We start from the raw sequence: 21,528 nt of genomic DNA on the forward strand, positions 1-21,528 counted from the left end.
AGAGAACCAGCACCATCACCAGTCAATCAATAACATGTATCATCAAATTATCAAATGTTCAGATCCTTTATGGAAAAGCCATAGAATCTAACGTGGCAACTGGTAAACCGTCAGCGGGCGGCTGTTGTTGGAAACCCGTAGAAAATTAAAACAGATCCAACGGAAGGAACACTTTTCGACATACACGTTGCACCAAAGTTTGCGGTCGGTCCTGGTTTGGCATAATGCACATAATACGCGGTGGTAGCTTGCTGTGCTCCTCAGCGTACTGCTTGTCGAGACTGTCTCGCAACAAGGCCCTGCCGAACATGTCCAAACTCGCAAACTGTATGTCCCTGGAAAAGATAACGGGCCTAGAAATCATTGATGCAGCAATTCTTTTCAATCAATTTTAACACTGTCCACGCTGTCGCGCAGAATATTACGAAAGCGCTTCTTAAAATTCACAAAACTTTGCACTTTTTGTCAGAAACAATGACGCGGGCACAAGACAACGACTTAGTCCGAAATTTTTCTCAAACAGGGACACTTCGTGCAGAAACTACTCTTTTGTATTTTTGGAAAAGAAATGCAAAAATGAATACACGAAATTGACAATTTGGGACCTCTCCACGAATAAGCAAGGCAGTAGTACACGAGTATGAGCGTGATCACACTCAATTCCCCTGGTAGTCCAGGTAGAGGGATTGTGACTCCCTCAATATAACTCAAATAAGATGAAGAAACTGCACTAATCGCAGCACGGTGGTACACGCGTTACCGATTGCCTTCTTCAATCATTGTGGAGGCGGTATTACACAAGACTGTTTTTCACACCTTTCTACAAATTCTTAAAGAGAATTGAGTTTAGTCACCTTCGTGCTCGTGAACAACACCCCTGCTCCTATCTATTAGTGGAGAGCTCAGAAAACCGTACGTTATTTTTAAGGAAGGATCCTGTTACAAATGTTTCACTGATATTCCATAGACTCAGTAAGCGCTATAGTAAATCAGAAACCACAGCCTTAGCAGCTTTCTGCACCAAGAAAAAGAGAACAGCACAGATCATATCAGAAAATGAAGAATATAGGCTTTACCTGAATACAGGAAAATGTGGTCCGAGAGCAATCTGGCCATTATCTGTAACTCTTCTACTATCATTAATAAGAGTTTGTATAGCAGTAAACAGCTTGTTGTCCTGTACAGATTGAGTTACCGTTCGCCAAACCCCCAAAGAGCGGCTTGAAACCTTCTCCGAGGATATGAACTAAAAGGGCAAGATGGGTTAATGTGGAAGAGGTAAATGAAAATTGGAAGAAAAGATTCCTCAATTCCGTTCTCGACTGAAGCGCTGTGAATTCCACAATCAGGAACAAAAATAAAATAAAAACTAACCCTGTGATTAGGATTAACAAGGTACAGTGGCGTGGGTCCACTGTGATCCAAAGGTCGATCGTATACACATCTCACATGGTTACGAGAAGATATCCAGCTGAAAACGAAACATTTACTTTGTTTCTGCAGAGAGTAAAGAATAGTGCAACTTTCGTACGTGTACAGATGGGTTGGCAAGGAAAGTCGTCGAAGGTAGTACACTAGATTCCAGAAAACCACTGGGTGTGTAGTCATAAGTTTAGGATCCTAGAGAAAATGGAGTTCTCCGATTCAGTAAATAAAAAAATCTTACTAGTACCTTCAGTGCGTATAAATCAGCCGCTAACAGAGTCTCCACTTCACGACGGAGTACTAAAGGGCTTACGTAAGAAACACAAACATCTTTTATTTCTGAATCTGAACCATTTGTAGTGTTTAGTCTCTGAAATAATACAAATATAGAGATTGTTTATTGTTTTTGTATAAGGATAGCAATCAAGTCACCTCTGAGTCACCGTCAAAAATAGTAGGGTTGTACCAACTTGCAGAAGGCCGATCTCTCCACTCCATATGAACCGTCAACCTAGGAGCGAACACCTGAATAAACACACAGATTAGACATTTTATTGTCTTATGATATCCTCCCTGTAAATCCCAATAATAATCTCCAACTTTAGCAATGAATGTAAGAAAAAAAGGAGATAACGAACATATTCTTTCAAAAACAATAACTGAAGTCTTACCCCTCTCCTTTCCGATTCATGATCTGGTTCCTCAGGAGAAAAGCAATAAGGACAGACCGTGTTCAAGTTCTGATCATCTACCTGGAAATTTCACCAGTAGATACGTAGTTTCTAGGTATGTGCACAATATCCCACATTTTTGCTGGAGAAACAACGAAAGTTTTCTTAAAGACAAACACAATTAGTATCGAAAAAAAGTCTATATAGCTCCTATCTAAGTAAGCCGCACTACTAGCCCAGATTTGTGAAACATACCTTCCAGCCAGACATTATCTCTTCGTCATAGATCATTGTTCGACAACTTGGGCAAGGGGTACAAGTGGAAAGTGTTACGTCCATAACCATGGATCCAGAAGCGAAAGGTGTTTTCGACGCATCTGTTTCAACTTTTCGCATCTCATTTCGACGTATTTGTAAGAAAACCTATCAAATATTACTTAGGTGAGGAGGAAAAGAAGAAACTAAGTTCGCTGTAAACAAAATAAATTTTTGAAGCGAACCTCCTTTAACCACCAATCATCACTAAGAATGGAGTCCGCTTTGCCACAATCGAGCTGATATGCAGGATCGTCTTCATCTATATCAACAGCTTCGTCATCCTAAATTAACGTTTTTTTACATTGAAAGTGTCAATTTTTTGCAACCAAAAGGCAAGAAGACGTGTAACACCTACAGAATCATCGCCGAAGAGCGTGCCACTGCCTTTTTCGCGATAAGATCGCGATAGGTTCAGACTTTTGACCTCTCGAACTAATGACGACACTCCCAATTTCAACTTCGAAGATACAGCTGAAAAAGGGAATGTCCGGTAAGGCGCTTTAAAAACTAATTCCGTAATTAGGGCATGCCACAACTATAAGGATACCTCAACCCCTAATCACAAGAACTCTTATAACATAGTTTCAAGAAAAAAAAAACTGAAGAACATCTGTACTCTCATAGGCATTTGTGCTCATCATCAACAGTTTTACAAGGAAAAGTTCACAAAAATTGGATTGTCAGTTGAAGGATTCATCTTTGTTTCCCGTCACCACAAATTACTCAGAAAAGGTACTGCAGGTGATTATGTTTAGCATTATGCAACTTATTGTTGTCATAGAAGCAACCGAAAAAATACTCTCCTCACAAGTTCCGATAGATTCAAATCTGTTTTGTAAACATGTCAATTCTAAATATGAACGTTTTGGTGCAATTCATTTGCCCCAAATTTACTGTGGGTCCTTTCCCTTGCAACTGAAAGCCCTTTGACATTCTCGAACCTACAACCGACCCTACCCATCCACATTCAGAACCACCCCACCTTTGCTAGTTGTTGAGGGCTTTGAAAAAAAGGGTTGCTTCCATTTTAGCCGAACAAAAAAATGAAAGGGGTTTTATGCACTTGATGAACTAAAAGCAGTTTCATCTTATGTTCGAAAACATATAACCTCCAAAGAAAGGGCATTTCTTACGCTTAGTTACAGTCATTGTTTGCTAGAAGTGTCAACACATACCATCCATGCGAACATCGTCGTACCCTTTCCAAACTTGATTGACCAACGAGTGAAGACTGGGACTCATCGCCAGATTTTGTGGATCATTCTCCATTGGTTTCGGAGTTTCTGAAAACAGATAGAAATGGAACAGAAAAAGAATCTTTTGAACACAATAAAAAATTAGACAAAAAGCATCAGTTCTCGCCATAAACGACTACATTATTTCCAGTCGAAACTAACTTTGCAGGAGGAATCTGCTTGTGGCAGTTCCATTTCCGCGTGATTGAAAAGCATGAGAGAAACAAAAAAGAGAATTGAAAACAAACACTAGCAACCAGCAAACAAGCAAAACATAAACAACGGACCCTTGCGAATACAAGATCGCTTATTCTTTTTTTTCAATGCTGCTCCATATATTAACTAACCAAAGGTTTGACTGCGGATCATCTTCATTATGGGGCTATTTGTTATACCCTTCAGCCATCCAAGTGACTTGTTTGGTGTCTGTAACCAAGAAAAGACTTCCACAAAAAAAGTCACACAAGAATAAAAAAAACAAGAAGAGAAATGTTAGTTGCAGTACAGAAATTAACAAGGAAAAATCTCACAATGAAATAAATGTCATACGTTAAGCTTAACGGAAATGAAGCAAAACTTACTTTGTTTTCAGTCTTTGAGTTGTATTCATTTGCAAATGGTGTCGATTCCAAATCTGCCATAAATTTTGCCCTACTAGGGCTCATTGGTAAGTGGTTAGGAGTAACCTAGAAGTTCATTCACTTATCTCACTCTCACTTATGTCACTCACTTAAGAATTTACCTTGGGAGTCTCGCATGAGGATAAAGCTCCGAGAGGATCCAGAGGATTGTTTTTGCTCAATGGATCTTCCTTAATAAATCAGATATTTAAGTCGAAAAAATAGTAGCACCAGAATGCATTATTGGACATTTCGACTAGAAAATTTCTCTGGATATTTGAATCTCTCACGTCTTCAAACCCAAATCTTCAAAAATATGTCGAAAGGTTGATCTACGTTAACCCTAGATGTCACTCAAGCAACCATCTTTGCAAGAAACGACACTGAATAACCACGTTAACGTTTCTCAATTAATCTTGACTCCTTTACCTCATGCAACAATTAAAAAATAAATGTTGAAATAATTACTTCAGGGGCGAAACCCGACCAGCGAAAAACCTGGTTGTGGTGGGTCAAAACGACGCGAAACACGGTGCAATTACCTAAGCGGCTGCGGTAGAAGCGGCGCGGAAAAGCTACCGGTCGGGATCGAGTTGGAACCATCAGGAATTACGACTGTAGGAGGCGTTTTCAAAGAACCTCCTCGATGTCCCCTTATGTCGTTTCGTCCCGACTATATAATAGCATTAGTTGCTGATAATCGAAGCTCTATAAGTAGGAGCTGCAGCGCGAGTTCTAAAACTAATCCAACTTTGAAACAACTCATAAAATCATTTTCCAAAATTCCTTTCCTTTTTAGAATTTATATTTGCTGGAACTTCCTTCGGGACTTAACAGTTTCACTACTTTCTAGTCATTTTTCTTCCATAAGAAGTAGAACCTCGTTTATTTCTATTTCTTCAACGCTTGAATTTTTTGAAATTCCACGTTTTCAGCATTTAAATCCCCAGGTATTTCAATTTTCGAGATTTCGAATCACTCGGCAGAAGCTTTCGATTGATCGGATGTCTGGCAACTGTTCAAATTTCATCGTTTGCTTTGCGTTTCCATACAGATCTCCAAGAAGCATTGTACAAAATTATATATATATATTTATATATACGCATATATACGTGTATATATATATATACGCATGTATAAGTACATATATAAAAACCTCACATCGTTCCCGGAAGAAAGTACATCCTTTTCGCTGTTATCCTGGAGAGCATGGTACGAGATTACATAAGGTTTCGTTTCCAATTCCAATGCTTCCTTAAAAATGAACCTAATTTCATAACACCGGACTCAGTTCCAGAGAATAGTTTGAGGTGCGCAACAAATGCAGGTACAGCCCACCATGCGTTTTTCCTCAGCAGTTTTATCACTGTGATATCCACCGTCGCTTACCGAATGAGAATCTGTTGATACAGGGCACAGATTCCTGGAATCCGTCCGTAAAGATGCTTTGAGTTTGGCAAGAGCATGTACGAAAAGCCTGGAATGAGAGCAGTACACACAGATTTAATGCTTTCTGTTTCATTCCGCTAATTAACCAATGTTTGTATTTGGAGATAAGTCTGAGCAAACATTGATGAATCCTTTCAGTGGTGCGAGCATTGGAAGATATAAACTCTCATGAATAAATGAACAATTTCATGGAAAATTTCTAGATGCTTTGCAAAAAGACTTCAAAAGTACGAAAATTATGAGTAGATTCATGAGTAGATTTTGCAAAACGAGCAAAAAAGCATTTCTTACCAGAAAATTCGAAAGCTGCTTGGAAACCAGCAAAATAGCTAGAACTGAGGATAAAGAAGAAGGACTCAAAAGGAACTCCAAACATTTCTTCCACAATTCACAACAAATGCAGCATAAATGCTCTGTAACACTATCGAGAAGTAGAGAGAAATACCTATAGATCCCCTTTTCAGGGCGCTTTAAGGAATCTTACGTGAAGATACTTCTAGTGCTCTGCAAAGGTTTCGAAATGCCCGATGATGGTTTGCTACACGACTGCTATAGTAGGGTCAAAACGACATGAAGCTTGGCACAGTTGCGTAAATGGCTGCGCTCGAAGCGGTGCGTTGGAGTGTAGCGGCAGTGTAGGGACGACCTTTGCTAGAGGTTCGCGGTGGTCTCACTTCGATTCCAACCGCTAGCTTCACCGCGCCGCTTCAGGCGTAGGCAGTTACGTAGGCTTACGTAACTGCACCGAGTTCATGTAATTTCGACCCTTGTCATTCTTTCAAAATCTGTTCTACTTGTTCACAACAATAGCGTTATTAAAAGAGTAATATTCGGAAGAACCAAGACATCTCAATTTCCCACTCAAAAATGTGGTGCAAAATAAGGGGTTTTAAAATTTTATGCACTTTCTAGCGAGACTATTCACTGTCATATTTTTTTTTTTAATTTTAGCCTATGCGGTCCATCCATTTTCCGTCATATTCCTTACGCTGGTAGGACCATATGTATTATTTGAAAACGGAGTGAATGTAAGTGGGACCTCGTACTAATGTGCCTATTATCGGAACAATTCTTGACGAAGATTGCGGGAAACTAAGGAAAGACGAATGACATAAGGAGCGGCCCAGGTATCTGTGGGCAGATGGTGTCCTCACTTCATATAAGCAAAACAAAATATTGAAAAATCGATTCGAAAAGGTAAGAATTAAGCCCTGCATTCAGCTTTAGCTCCAATATTGCGTATAAAACAATGTGAACCCCTGCAACTGCGCATTATACAATAACATAATGTACCTCAGCTGGGACCATGCTTCAATTGCTCGTTGTCTGGATGGAGTTGGCCATTTCGCGTTCAACACAGCACGATGGTAAATTCCGTATGTTACCGCGTTTTGCTCAACACCAGCACGATGCATAGCCTGTAAAACAACATTTCCTAAGGGAAACAAAAATCAAAATAACATGAAGGAACATAACAAACCTGCAGCACTTTCACTGCCAACGAAGGTTCGCCGCATTCACCACACAACTCAATGAGAATACGGTAGCAGACTTGATCTAGAGGGAACACTTCTGTATGTTCCATGCGATCGAGAATCTGAAAAGAAATTCATGACGAACTAACATTGAACAACATGGAGTGTTCAGGTAGAGTTAACCAACATGAAATGCCAAAAGAAGTATTTTCTTCTTGTTTGGAGCGATAGCAATGAGACTAGGCAATTGCATGAACCATAATGAATAAGAATAGAACAGAAGTGTTTTCGGCCACTGTAAAGGGTTAGTTCGTACGGAGTTAGTGGCAGCAAGCATCGATGATCTGATTTCGGGCTTTGTTCGAACCGCAGCGCAACGGTTATTCTCTAAAACCAAACGAGATTTAATAAGAACCAGATGCTAAGCAAAGAACTGAACAAATGAATGAATAAAACATGCCATACTGAACCGGAACAGATTGTTGATCAGTGTTTCGGTTCAGACTTAAATGATCCATCTGGAATAAGGAAGAGTCCAGATGACGAGGAAAACGGTCATACTTGAACTCCCTTTCATGCCCCGTAGCTGAGTCAATGATCGGCTCAGGTGGAGCGATGAATACCTGAAACTAATGTGCGTCCAAGTAACGATTTCTTCAAAACTTATACGTTTACTGGTGAAAAGCTTACAGAGGTGTTATTAAGATGCGCAGTGCCGTCAATTTCAAGAAGAGACACATCGCTGCCATCTAAAAATAGACGAAAATACTACGAAAGAACAAAAGTTGTTAGCACTTGCAGATACTAACCATTACTATCCACTTTCGCGATGCAGTCATCAAAAAACGCATTGTATGTGTTCTTATCAGAAATAAAACTCCGTTCCTCAATAAAGCGGATGAAAGATTGCGTTGCGCAAAACCTGAAAGAAGGTTAAACTGGAGATCAGCTCTGTTACAACATTCTTTATCTACTGCTTTAGATTCTTATTTTACGAAATTCTATGCTGTTCATTGACTAAAACGCTCAATGAGTTCCCCGGAACAACGCATATATGGGAGCGAAGGGTAGCATAAGTATGAAATAAAACGAACAGACCCTGACTCTTCATCAATTCTGATGACTGCGGATACGCAGGAGTATGAAATTGTTCCAACTGAAATGCGAAACACTCGGATGGATAAGGAACACTGAGACTGATAGTTTACCGGACAGGGCAATATTTCACACAACTCACATCTCGAGTGAAAGGATGAAAGCGCGTAAAGTGCGTCTCATCACTCGTGGGTATAAAAATTTACTTAATCAAATCAACTGATCATGCTGGGTGCTACTGACCTATCTGATTTCTCGACTTGTAGTGGGTGTTCGTCTTTCCTTCATGGTACATTTGAACTACGTCCTGACTCTTTCTCTAATGATGAGCACTTAAAATTCCTGTCTTTAAATTACTGCTAGCATGGGGATCAGAATCCGTACGAATCTCAGGATTGGTTACGTCCGAGGGTCTGGATATTAACTCTTGTGTTTCCATAGATTTTCTTTAATAGGAAGACACAGATGCAACAGCTTATTTAAAGTGGAAGAGTTATAAGTCCCTACTCTCATTATTATTTTCCTACATTTCAAATCTGTAGACAGTAGAGACGAAGATGAAGAACAATAATATGTATACGACGTTGCTATAGAGAAAGTAGAACGTAACTGTTTTATAGAAACAGAGAGAGAGAAAACACAGAAACAAAAAGCTAAAAAAATGAACTAATGCAACGCACCTCCTAAAGAACTCAGTGCCTGATTTATCCCTTGATTTCAAAAAGCCTTCCAAATCAAATAGATTTCCGGTATCAGTTGCGTTAATACTAGCGGGCGCACTTTTGATTGGCTTGAGATAAGACTGATATCCACGCATCAAGTTTGCCATAAACCTAAAAAGTGTAAAAATGGAACAGGAGCACTAAGAGGACTGCTTTCTTAATAACCTTAGGAAAGCATCATGAATTGCCATTTCTAACTCTTTACGCTTTTTCTGAATAACCATTTCACGATCAACAGGGACGTAGTCAGCCTTTTTACTTCCGAGATCGAAAGCCTCCTTGTTTAACCTGAAAAGAGAATAACAAAATAATTCTCTCCTTTCTTAAAATTAAATACCTCATTACCTCCTAAATAAGTCGTCCAGTGTAGCCTTCAGTTGTTTCGTCGGTTTCTTCGGCAAAATAGATAACTTGAGAGTCAGGCGATTCAATGATTGACTTATCGTGGCGGTATCCAAATCGAAGCAGGTGACATCAGCAGGTGGATCCTCGTAAAGATCAAAATACCTAAACTGTGATGATAAAATTGAAAATCACAAATTGCAAAGCTACCACAATTTCCTGACCAATATTTTTGGAAGTGAGATTCGTAGCTATAAAGCAACAAAACCAAATAAAATTTTTACCTGGAGTCAACGCCAGCAATGAAAGGCAAAGGAGCATGGAGCACTCCCGCAAGTCCTAGTGGACATTGCGGCACATAAGGGCACTGCCAGTGAAACGGGAACATTAGAGCGCAAACACTCTCGGACACAGCAGTGAGCATCCATGATCTAAAAATTTCCACTCCAAAAAAAAGCAACAAAGCAGTAACCAAGAATTGTACAATACAATTCTACTAACGTACCTCAAAGAATGGACAAGAATCTTCTGTTCTAATAATGCCAGCATCATCAGATAAATTAGGTTGTCGGTGCCAAGAGCTCTCAAGGTGTCACACAATTGGGCTCCTTAATCAACATTGATAATCGTGAAATAAATACTAGATTACATAATTGCAGTGGATAACGATATTTTCGTCTAGTAGACCGATTTCAACTTTCATTTATATTAAGGACCACACCTATTTAGGGTTAATCAACGAATAGAAAGACAGCTAGTTCTGAATCGGAGGCAATAATGACATCACTGAAGAGCAGCAAAATGTCCTATTTGCAATGAAGGACGACGACATTTCAGCAATGTAGGAAAAAGTTGCAGTAAAGCTTTTTATTTTCAAAGTTGAAGTGAAATATTGTTTAGGAATTTGCATAAGGAGTGAGTTCGATTACAATTATTTATTAGCAGCTATATAGATGGAACAATACTTAATGGAAGGACGCGTATTAATACGCGGATACGATGTTCGGAGTGTCTATAGTGTCTGTTTCTCCCGCGTCTGCTTTTGAGTTGTGGTATTTGATGTTATGGCTTTGTTACCTAGTTACTTAAGACGTTGCAGAAGACTGATCGTCTGGTCACCTTTTTTTCTGTACTGCGTTCTGCATCTCGTAGAACCCAGTCATAGCTCTTCTTGAACGCCTGTAGTTAAGAGCCACAATGCGTCTGGCTCAGTTAAGGCCGTTTTTTGGTGAACGCAGTCTCATCCTCAATCATTGATCGTTGACATAGCGTGAATCTCCCAATGCGGATCCAACCAATTATTTTTCAATTTTTCAATGCACATGAATGAAGAGATCGGAGAAGAATTAGGCCGGATATTAGGAATAAAAAAGTCTTCTTCGAAAGTTCCAAACATCGATAACGAAACAACGTACATGGAAAGGACTTTGAAGAATGTCGCTGTTAAAACTACCATAACAGCCTTTAATCAGAAAAGCACCAACGTAAACTTCTCCGAAGTAATGAGTCCACAATGACTTCAAAGAGTTATTGGTCAATGTAGTAAAACAACAAACCATTTAGTGGTAATTGGCTTTCGTCATGTGAATCAAAGCTGATTGTCTCGGAACCAAGCTGCATAAGGACATGAGGACGACGAGGAGTGGGAAATGATACTTCATACATCTGAAATGTATTAAAGCCGCAACAAAATGTGGAGCACAAGGAAAAACAACGAAAAACTGACTAAATGTGAAATATATCGCTCTATAGGAACAGCATGCACGCCACCACCCACAGATATTCTATGTATATAATATAGAAATCTTTTGAACGAATTGAAGAATGGATATCGTGATATTATGCAGATGGCAAGATTTGTATAGAAGGTCATCTGAAATAAGGTTCTATGCTATTGATTCAAAAAGAGAACTTCAAAGAACTACGCACCTCGTCCGCAGGGTCATTGTTGCTAGAGCTATCTTCCACAGCTCCAGCTTCCTCGATGCGACCAGAAGAGCTAAGTTCCAGCTGTTCCAACTGTTCTTCCGTCAACTTTTCATCGTATTTTTCGAAGAACGATACAGATGCGCCATAAAATTTAGTGCCATTCTAAATAAATTATGCATTAATTAAATGCGAAAAAAAGAAATAGGAGCGTAGAATTAGCAAACTGTACAAACTTCGTCAGTAAGAACGAAAGTGGAGAATACTCTGTCTGGTGGCTGACATTTGACTGGCCAACACTCTATTAGAGCTCCCATGGGAAGACAGAAGAGAGCAATATTCTGTGCCAATTTGAAATCTTCTCCAGCGCTTTCGCTGCCTTTTGCCTTGGGGAAATAGTCCAGCACCTACGAAAAGACGTCAATAAAAAAAGAATAAAAGAAAGGAAATGAATGCAAGTCTAACCGTCGGTTTATAGGCGAGCCGTTTTGTCGAGCACTGCGACTTTTTATAACAGATATACACATCTGATCCAACCATTCCCTGAAATAAAGAGGAAATATGGGTACAAACACAAAGATAGCCGTAATTAACTCCGTAGAAAAAATAAAGTAAAATAAAAAGGGAACATTTAGATTAGAAAAACTCACCTTGTTCAAGTTTTTGGGGATTTTGTAATATGTGTGAAGAGGTATTTCTCCTTTGTTGGCAAGAATCACGCAAATGTCGGTTACAACGAATTGACTGGGTGCGCTGCTCGGAACAGCTCTTCGATACGTCAGAAAAATGTTCTTAAAGAGAATTCCAATACAATCTACAACATTTTGGTGGATCTAAGTAAAGGAAAAGAGGAACTATGTTACCAATTGAAATTATAAAACCAAGTCGTACAGAAATTATCACTAAGGCAGCAGGATTACTATGTTCCGTCTGCTTCAGCTTCTAGGACCTTACTGGAAAAAAAAACATAGTAACACTGAAATAATCCAAAAGCCAACATAATATACACTTGTAAATTTTTTTTTTTTTTTTTTTCTTTTAAAAAAAAAACTAAAACTCTGCTCCATTCGCTGAGCAATGGTCCTACAGCGCTGCTTCATTACGATTCAGATCATTTTGACTGCAATTTCAAAGACATGTGAGTTAATTTGTTGCAACAATGATTTGGGTAAGGCAATTCCATGTTAATCAAAAAGAACTCACTCAACAAACATTTCAACAAAAACTTTTAGGTACTGCACAAATGGTGTGTACCGTCATGTTGCATGCACAGCCTTTGTCTGGGACCACGGTGTTATTTCAGGCGTTATAATGCACAAATAGCAGTGCACTCTAAACGGCATATGTTTGAACAATCTGTGCAACGTAGACAATGCACAAAAACAGCTATACTCGAGTCAAAACGACGTGAAGCTCGGTGCACTTGCGTAAACGACTGCGCTCGAGGCGATGCGGTGGACTGTAGCGGATAGGATTGAGGGGATACTTGCTAGCACCACTCTTCGCAGCAGTTCGCAATGATCCCACGTCGTAAACTTCGAGCGCAGACGTCTATGCAACTACACAGAGCTTCGTATCCAGGCTATGATGCGGCTTTACCTGCCTCCAACTACGTTCAAGCAAATGGCAGCAGGGCAGAGGTGTTCCATTCAAATTAGTTACAAGCCAAAGTCTCTTTGTTAATTATTTGACCTCTGCTTAAAACAATTCGTCACGACACCAACGTTCCTAAGCAAAATCGTTGACACCCAGCGCAGATGTACGTGCACAACCATAGGACATTACCAACTGTATACTATGAAACAATCTCCAGATTGAATAGTCCACATCGCAAGAAAACTTGAAAACTAATCAATTAATTATTTGTGACCCGACACCTCCATATTTAGAGTGAAATCCTAAAGTCCATCCTAGAGTTCTAGATAAAGGATAAAAATACACAGTTACACAAAAAGGGGAACAGAAATTCAATTCCCACGAATTAGAATTTTCGAACAGATGACCAGGAGTCAGGAAAAACTATCAAACTTCCGAAAAGGGTTATTTTAGTATTACGACCACCAAAAATGTCAATCATGCTTAGTTACATAGAAATAGAACAGAAATCTCTACCAGACTCCTACAAAATAAGAAAAGAGGTCTCCTGAGAACAAAACAGCCAACAAAAGTAATGGGAAAGGACGTTATAAGGACTATGCAGACCTATTCACCCAATATTACGCAAAAAATTATGGAAAGTAAAAAAAACGGAAGAAAGCTCGGATCCTTTCTGCAAAGAGAGCTCTGTGCTTCTTCACCGAGACGCGTCGTGTCGATGAACATGTTTTACGCGAACATATATCACGTGAACAGAAAGCAACTTAGATAAGATATGAGCAGGAAGAACTAACCTGCGAAGCATTGTTGACATTGGCAGGTCTTCCAAATGGTGTCGTCTGTACAATGTTAGTGTCTACCATCGGTTTTTCTCCACGTCCTTCAAAGGAATACTCAACAAAGATTTCAGTGTCCCCAATTGTACCAAAACAACAAATTACAGCGGAGTTATAAGAATTAAAGGTTATTGGCTCTCACCATGTTCAATCAATCCTATATCCAGCAGCGGTGGTTTGTGATAGCCTCTTCGGTAGCAAAGAAACACGCTTGGCATTCGTATTGAACCATGGTTCAGGTCTGCCGGATATCCTAACTGGGTGGTCTCGATAATTTCGTATCCTTCTGGTGCCTAAAGATAAAACCAAATGTTCGGTTGAATAAAACTCAGAGAAATAATTACGTACCGTCTCTCCGAGACTAGGGAAGATCACACAAATGTCTGTGATTGGGGCCAGAGGTGAGCTGTTTCGATAGCCGAATTCTTGAGTTGATGGGGCAGCCTGCTGTGGTGCTTCCTGAATATTAGGGTCTTCGAGAAAAATTCGAAGCTTCACAAACTAAAATTTGTCTGCTGAATCTGCTTACAGTTATTCTGCGGTTCCACTATAATTAAGACCGTAATAAGCGACACCAGCAATTCTTAAAACAACAGCCCAAGCACCTTGAAAGTCTCACGCATCCCGTACTAATGGTAAAAGCTATTAACTGGACCTGGTTTCTATCCAACCGAAAAGTTCGCTTTCAAATCGTACCTGTGAGAGGCCGGCAATGACAAAGTGCTCGAAAAGACGTCGGTCATCGTCTCGAGAAGACATAGACGATCTGAGTGACGGAAAATGAGAACCTGGAGGTAATTCATACGCAATGCACTGCAACATTAACAAAAATAATCACTTAGAAGTGGGACATGACAAGAAGAAACGAACTACTGCGCCTTGAACGCACAGAACCTCAGAAACTCCGCCCCACTGCGGGCTCTGACAAAGCATGAACTCGTCCACGTCGTCCCCTTTAAAGAAATTCGAGCGCGAAAATTCGTAAAAGGCGCTGCTAGTTGGTTAAATGCTATCAGTAACAATAATAACGGGTTTATTCTGTCACAAATGAAACGAAAAAACGAAACTGAAACGAAAATGCAACCAAATTCTAGAAAGCAGTGAGATGGATTCCACGGTGTTGAGTCGATGCCGCGGGGTCAGAGTTTGGGATTAGCAGGGTTGATGGTGCACCAACGTAATAATTTCAAGTAGTTTTGTCATGGCTTAGCCCTCGCAATGATTTAAGGCGTAGGTCGCGTAAGCCCACAGATGGGTTTGCTAATCTCTGCTGTGCTGAATTGAAGTCGAAAGCATTGATAGGATCAGAAGATGTCACTAGTCATCAAAAGAAAGACGGATTGGATCAAAAGGAAAAAAGTTCGGGTAGCACCGTAGTCCAGACTTTCTCTGGTGCTCGCTTCGCTCGCATTAAGTGACCAATAAAGACTTGAACCAGGAACGTCTTTTGTAAATTTCAAACACAGTATTAAAGATATTTTTCTAACAACGCTTTTTCTCCGCTCCTGTTTTAGAAATATGACCATGAAGGGATTTCGTTGTTTTCTTAGTTAAAATGTCAGTGTTACATTGAGAGAATATAAGGACTTGATTTTACACATATTTCTTCGACGCCACTACAACCGGAAGTATTATTTCAAATTTTAGTTCTTCTCCTCTTTTTTTGCAGCAGTTGACATAAAATGATGTGCTAGCATGAAATTATGATGACGTGAACGCTAAATTAAAAGCATTACTCCTCGAATCTGACGTGGCATGGATTTTCGGGGGCCAAAGAGTCTACGGAGGCGTACATTGCAAAAACGGGTGGTACCTCGCTCCTCTCTCCCTGCATCACTGTAAACAAACGTCTTCGGAATGCGGTTCTTTACGACGTTCTCTATTTCTACAACGCGCCATCTTTGCCCACCGCTCCCGCCTGCGATTCGTGAAATGAAATGAACTGCCCATCGGGTGGGTAGCGCGCAAGGATGGCGCATTGCAATAGAGGACGTCGTAAGGAACCGCTTTCCGAAGCCGTCTGTTTACAGCGATGCAGGGAGAGATGAGCGAGATCCCACCTGTTTTTGCAATCTACGCCCCCCCCCCCTCGTATTTGGCCCTCGAAAATCCAAACCACGTCAGATTCGTGGGGTGATGCCTTTAAGTAAAGTGGCAACTACTATTTAAGCATCTATCTGCATGCGTTTGGCTATTTCCTGAAGAAAGCATCTGGCAAATATGATGAATAACACGTACAAGAATTCCGGAGGACGAAATGCTATGCATGTATTTGTCAAGGCATGAAACGGTCCACAAACTGTCGAACTTTTTGAAAAATTCACTTGGAATTATTGCGCGGTGTGGTGCACCAATAACTTTGATTCCAGTTTCTTGCGTTGTCGCACCAATTCCGCAACATGGAATCCTCTCAGTTCTTTCTGGCGTACGCGCACCAACGTACATCGACGACGTGAGATTTGTTTCACTGCTTTCTGGAATTTCGTTACAGATATATGTATGTACATGTATATAGTTGGGTCAGAACGACATGAAGCACGATGCAGTTGCGTAGGCGGCTGCGCTCTAAGCGGTGCGGTGGAGCGTAGCGGTTAGGACCCTGCTACCCACCGCTCATTGCTGTACTTCGCGGTGGTCCCACCTTGACTCCAACGGCTGTCTCCACCGCGCCGCTTCGAGCGCAACCGCTTACGCAGCTGCACTGTGTTTCATGTCGTTTTGAATCTATTATGCTCACACACACCTCACAGAATAAGTCCATTATTATATAGCATGATCCTCTATATAACCATTCGAGTTCTCGTATTGAAAAGGCTGGTGCCTTTTTTTCCAACCTCATAAGCCTCAGAAAATAGTGCTCAAACAGAAACTGCGTAGCACTGTTATCTACTGTTCAGTTTTCTTCATTGATAAAGAGATATGATTGGTCAACTTATATTTGAGCGCTTTTTCCATACTTATATTTTTCGAACGATCAAACTCTTCGAGTATATCAATTTTATATTTAGCAATTTGGATTGACAGATAAAAGGATAAGACGCTTAATGTTGTTGAACATGCCTCCCTTGGAACTCCAACTACGAGTTTTACTTCGAAAACCACTGGAAGGAATTTCGTACATTTGTACTTTTCATATTCTCAAACTCTTGGTCAAGCCCTAACTAGTCAGGTACCAATTTTTTTAAAAAATTGATGAAAGTAGTCAGCGATCCTCATGTAATTAAATCAATCTGAGTGTGTATCAAGAGAATTTAATGCAATTAAAAAAGACTATTAGGACTAAAGAGGGATATATCTTTAAGGCTTCTAAGTCATGAAGATTCCCTTGCACTCGTATAACTGAAGGACTTGAAGGAAGAACTGAATAGAAAGATGAGAGCAGCGTATCCGGTCGTTAAGGAATTTACGGAACAGTCTGTAGAAAAGACTTTGCTGACCTGTCCGACCATCCAATGCTCTGCTAGCGAAGACATGGGCCCTAGACTGCTGTCACGTCTAAGAAGTTACTTATCGCACATAGAGCGCTGAAAACATGACTTCTACAGTTTGATATGTGCACTCGAAATCAGTCCGCAGCTCGCAGTTCCAATTCAAAGAGAATGCAGGTTATACATTGAAAACCAGATAGGATTGTCACATTGTGAGAAGAAACGATGGTAGTTAAATAAAAGTTGGTAAAATAAATTGAACAACGTTTCAGCAGATCCCAGGAAATGTAGAATGTATTCGAGAGAAGTCGTCAACGGGATGGGCCGTTTATTGCGTCAGGGAGTAAACAGTCGAGAGCTCAGCCGGCTATGGTTGAAAAATCTGAATGTTTACAATCTCATTATATCATCGACCCCGATGATGTATAAGGGGCGTGGTATAAAGGACCGTTCGCGGTCATGGTTATGCTAGGATTACGACTTGTACGGTCAAAGAGTGCGGCAGACTACGCTCTGCCCACCTTTTCATCCAACTCTACTGCTGACAATTGTTCTACTCACCTGTACTCACATAATAAAGACATTCCACTGAACCACCTCTTTTTGGTCTGTTCAAATAGGGTTATAAAATACCCTAAAGTCTCTAGTCACCCACTCACACACATTATCTGCGAATCTAATCTACTTTTTTGTAGGAAAGAAACGGGCGAACAGGAAACTTGGTGTTTATGGTATGATTCATACAATCAGTGAGGACCGGAGATCCTAGTATTCTAAAAGTTAGAGGTGGGGAAGTTCCAACACAGGTAGTAATTGAAATAAAGCAAGTACGCTGAATGAAAACAAACCGTAATGAATAAATAAAATACTGGTAATGATAATAAAATCTTTCTTTTTATCCAATGCGGGGATAGGATTTAATTGGGCTTTAAAGGGACTCTTGATGAAACTTTTAAAAGCGCATTTTCCTCTTCTACTTGTTGCTTCTCAGAGACAAAGAAATTCGCTTGGATTCCTCTGGAATTTCGTGTGTTATATTCAACTGTACCTCCAAAACGTTTCGCCGACTCATAGTGACGTGGAAATGACTCAGGGCGTCTAATTGCGATGCCAGAGCAGGGTCAGGTATGTGATGGGATTTTCCCATCGGAGGACGTAAAAGGAGGGGAAGCAAGGAAGGAGGAGGGGTAGGGGTCACGGGTCATAAGGGAGGGTGCGGTGTGTTTCCAGCAAGTGGATTCAAAAGAATTTAAAAGCCAAAAAAGCTGAGATTCTCTGCATACTGTCGGATCTGGAAGATCGCAAATAACTTCGTGATAAGAGGAAATAGAGAAATATCTTGGAATGCTTTCTATAGAGGAAGGTTTACCCAACAAAATAGTCATACCACTGTTTTTTTTGCGACCTCGTGGTTTTTTTTTTTTTGGAATTTAGATGGGAAAAGATGAGCAATCAAATCTCAGGTCGCTCAGGGCGTCTTTGTTTATGGAGAAAGGTGACACGTGAATGACTTGCTACAGACTCTGTCTTAGACTTTGCTCATACACGCCAGAACAGCATCCACAAGCGCTGGCATACACACCCTTCTTGAAACCGCAGATAGCATCGAATTCCACGTGTTTGAGAATAGCAAGAAAAAGAGCAGAAGCAGCGACGTGTGACAGATGAATGAGAGCACATTGGTCATTCGAGGAGGAAAGACTCCATTGCGAAATGTTGACAGTGTTGGATATGTCGAGAAGAACCCATCTGTAATCCATCTAGTCCACTTTCACAAGATCTTGTCAGTTCCTCCGGCCATCCTTCACCTCCGTCCTCTGCGCCAAAAATTCGAAAGCGTCACGAACTGTTGCTCACCAGCATCAGCAGCTGAATTGGTCGCACTGTGTGAAGGGCTGGAGAAAGTGAGCCGCAACGAAAAGTTCTTCTACAAATTCTTTGTCGGAGGCTTAAACGCAAAACTAGGAAAGGTCAGGAAGATGAATACAGTATCAGAAGATTTGGACTGGGGATCGCTATGAAGACGTAAATTGCCTCGCTGTACTCTTTCCCTACGCTCGCCTCTTTTATAAGAATTCTCCTTTCTGAAGAAAGATCATCGTCAGTGGGTATGGGAATCCGCCAATGGCACGACTCGTGCGGAGATAGACCAAATGCTCATCAATTAGAGGCAGTATCTACTAGACGTGCGACCTTCCTTTTGTAGTGGTCCGTCGCCTTTCAGCAAAAATATGACTCAACCCTAATATGGAAAGGAACATCTGCGGCAATGCAGGAGTAAGAAATCGTAAACGACGACTACACACTCGAGGACTCATTGTCCCAAAGTGATTGGCACATCGAAGAGGACCGAAACGTGGACTAACACCTTCTCCTCATAGGATTATATAGGATTACAGGCCTATGATAAACGCCTCGAAGCCGCTAAATTGAAACTTGGATCGAATTTCGAAAACCACCGAGGAATTGTAGGAAACAAGGGCTTTGGGGCTTGACTCGACTTATGGAAACAAATGGAGCGGTTAATAGCAACACAGGATGCAGAAAAGCATTGCAGGAGAATCTTTTGGAATACAGGCAGAAGAAAATTCTGGAAACAGCATAGAGAACGGCAATTCTGAAGAAGCGTCATAGAGAACTCCACGAATATATTATACCGCTAGCAACCTTGCTTGAGCAAAGACGGGATTCACATTTATTCGCGTCGTGAAATAGAAAGGATCACGGTAAAGTTCTATTCGAATCACCTATTTTCGAAGCCTGTATCAAGCACAGTCATCCACGCTGGGGAATCTCCAGCTCCCTTATTCTTCATTCAAAATTGCAAGATGCAATAAAGAGAATGGATTCTAGCTCAGCTGGAAGTGTCCATTCTATATCAACAGACTTTCTTCAGATTGGTGGACATCCTTTTTATGTAATTCTAGTTGCAGACATGACTTCCTATTATCAGAAGTTACCAGACCAGTGAAAGACATCGCGAATCGTTCTTATCTCACTTTCACTTCCATTCAGTATTCACTAAGATCATGCTCACGCGTATATCTAGGACGCTAGATGAAACCCAGTCTCAAAAACAAGCTGGATTCCGTCGGGGGTTCAGCTGTTTGAACCACATTTACTCCGAATCGAAAGTAAAAGAAGTTTGCCGGAAAAACCGCCTGCCCCTTGCCCTGACCGAAGTCAACTATGAGAAAACCTTCGACAGCGAAAAAGTAGATGTAATACAATCAGCGCTTGTCGATCAAAGTGTGAACACGTCGTATGTGAGGACATTAGCCGCTTGCAACGATCGACGCACAACTAAGATACAGTTTTTCCATCGCCTCTCACCATACCCATTGGAAGAGGGTACGAAAGGTTGATACTATAATGTCGAAGCTCTTCACGCTGCATTACAGTCAGTAATGAAATTACGGGAAGAAAGGGGATACGTGTTGACGAGAGATTCCTGTCAAATCTACGTTCGACGACATCTGAGAAGACGGCATCCGCCCTCTTCTTAGAAGTACCTCTGAAGTAGAGATGATGCTCATGGAATGGAATGGAACAAGAAAGAGAATAGGATTGCAAATGAAGTGAAAGAAGACCGGTTCATGAACAGAACCGGTTGCTGCAACTACTTCACTACTACTGAGTATTCCGGTTACTGAGGACGGAACACAACTTGAAGGCTCCTGAATCGTGGAAACTCCACCATACCTGTACTTCGGACGCTCCATGGTCAGGGATGCAGAGCAACTGACGGACCAAAAGCACCATATCCACCTGTTCGACAAATCTCTTACGCAACTGATAAGCGGACAGACACCATTACCATGCTAAGAAATTATTTACTTCTCACAGAACCCTTGAGAAGTGTCTTCTGGAGTTTAACCTGCGTACAAAACACTTAAACGGTCTTCGTAGATCCGATTTATAAGCAGCGCATCACAATTTTGACTTGGTGCGCATTCCGCAGCGAAAGTGTAAGGTTCGGGTAGTAGATTGCGGAACCCGACGTGATTCTGCTCATCCTTCCCTAATCGTCTTGAAAAACGGCATGAGAACCGCGTCAGTTCTTACGAGATACGTTAAAACGTTCCTCCATGTATACGTTCCGGTCCCCTCAGCAGCCTAGACATTGGTTTCACTTGAATAGGCTTATGAGAACGCATCAGTGATCTTGGACCGTTCGCTCGTCGACGTGGTTCGTGCTCAATGATGGGGCGTTGCAACTGAAGTCGTAGTGAAAAACGGCCCCTTCCACGCCGATTTTTTTTACGACAATTAGGGAAAGATGGGCCGAACAACGCTTTTTTCTGCAATCTACAGGCCAAACTCTATGCTTTCGCAATGGGTTTCGCACAGCGTCGAAATCGTGATGCGGTGCCTTCAAGAGAAAAGTCAC

At 40.9% G+C, this 21,528-nt stretch overlaps 2 protein-coding genes across 4 annotated transcripts; one reads left to right on the top strand and one right to left on the bottom strand.

The window, feature by feature from the left end:
- Positions 1–145: 145 nt before the first annotated feature.
- RB195_000479 (uncharacterized protein) lies at positions 146–17,722 on the bottom strand (the record flags this gene model as incomplete). Of its 3 annotated transcripts, none has more annotated exons than XM_064196855.1 (39): positions 146–335; positions 1,077–1,246; positions 1,375–1,471; positions 1,532–1,620; positions 1,673–1,795; positions 1,858–1,950; positions 2,097–2,177; positions 2,352–2,519; positions 2,597–2,695; positions 2,770–2,885; positions 3,590–3,697; positions 3,997–4,075; positions 4,231–4,335; positions 4,392–4,460; positions 5,431–5,523; positions 5,659–5,746; positions 7,012–7,136; positions 7,199–7,315; positions 7,381–7,580; positions 7,654–7,816; positions 7,884–7,942; positions 8,003–8,115; positions 8,969–9,121; positions 9,176–9,298; positions 9,356–9,517; positions 9,637–9,783; positions 9,858–9,960; positions 10,909–11,017; positions 11,079–11,225; positions 11,282–11,443; positions 11,515–11,685; positions 11,744–11,821; positions 11,929–12,069; positions 13,669–13,754; positions 13,853–14,003; positions 14,059–14,169; positions 14,407–14,498; positions 17,148–17,188; positions 17,700–17,722. In XM_064196855.1, the coding sequence occupies 39 exons, from the start codon at positions 17,720–17,722 to the stop codon at positions 146–148; spliced, it is 4,545 nt and encodes a 1,514-aa protein (XP_064052735.1). The 3 variants fall into 3 exon arrangements, with proteins under 3 accessions (XP_064052735.1, XP_064052736.1, XP_064052737.1); XM_064196856.1 differs by having other exon boundaries at positions 5,608–5,746; XM_064196854.1 differs by lacking the exons at positions 17,148–17,188; positions 17,700–17,722 and having other exon boundaries at positions 14,407–14,469.
- Positions 17,723–18,802: 1,080 nt separating this feature from the next.
- RB195_000480 (uncharacterized protein) lies at positions 18,803–19,159 on the top strand (the record flags this gene model as incomplete). Its single annotated transcript, XM_064196857.1, has 1 exon — positions 18,803–19,159. The coding sequence occupies one exon, from the start codon at positions 18,803–18,805 to the stop codon at positions 19,157–19,159; it is 357 nt and encodes a 118-aa protein (XP_064052738.1).
- Between the last annotated feature and the right edge of the window lie 2,369 nt (positions 19,160–21,528).

Source organism: Necator americanus, chromosome IV, assembly GCF_031761385.1.
Source record: "Necator americanus strain Aroian chromosome IV, whole genome shotgun sequence".
NCBI classification, from domain to species: Eukaryota; Metazoa; Nematoda; class Chromadorea; order Rhabditida; family Ancylostomatidae; genus Necator; species Necator americanus.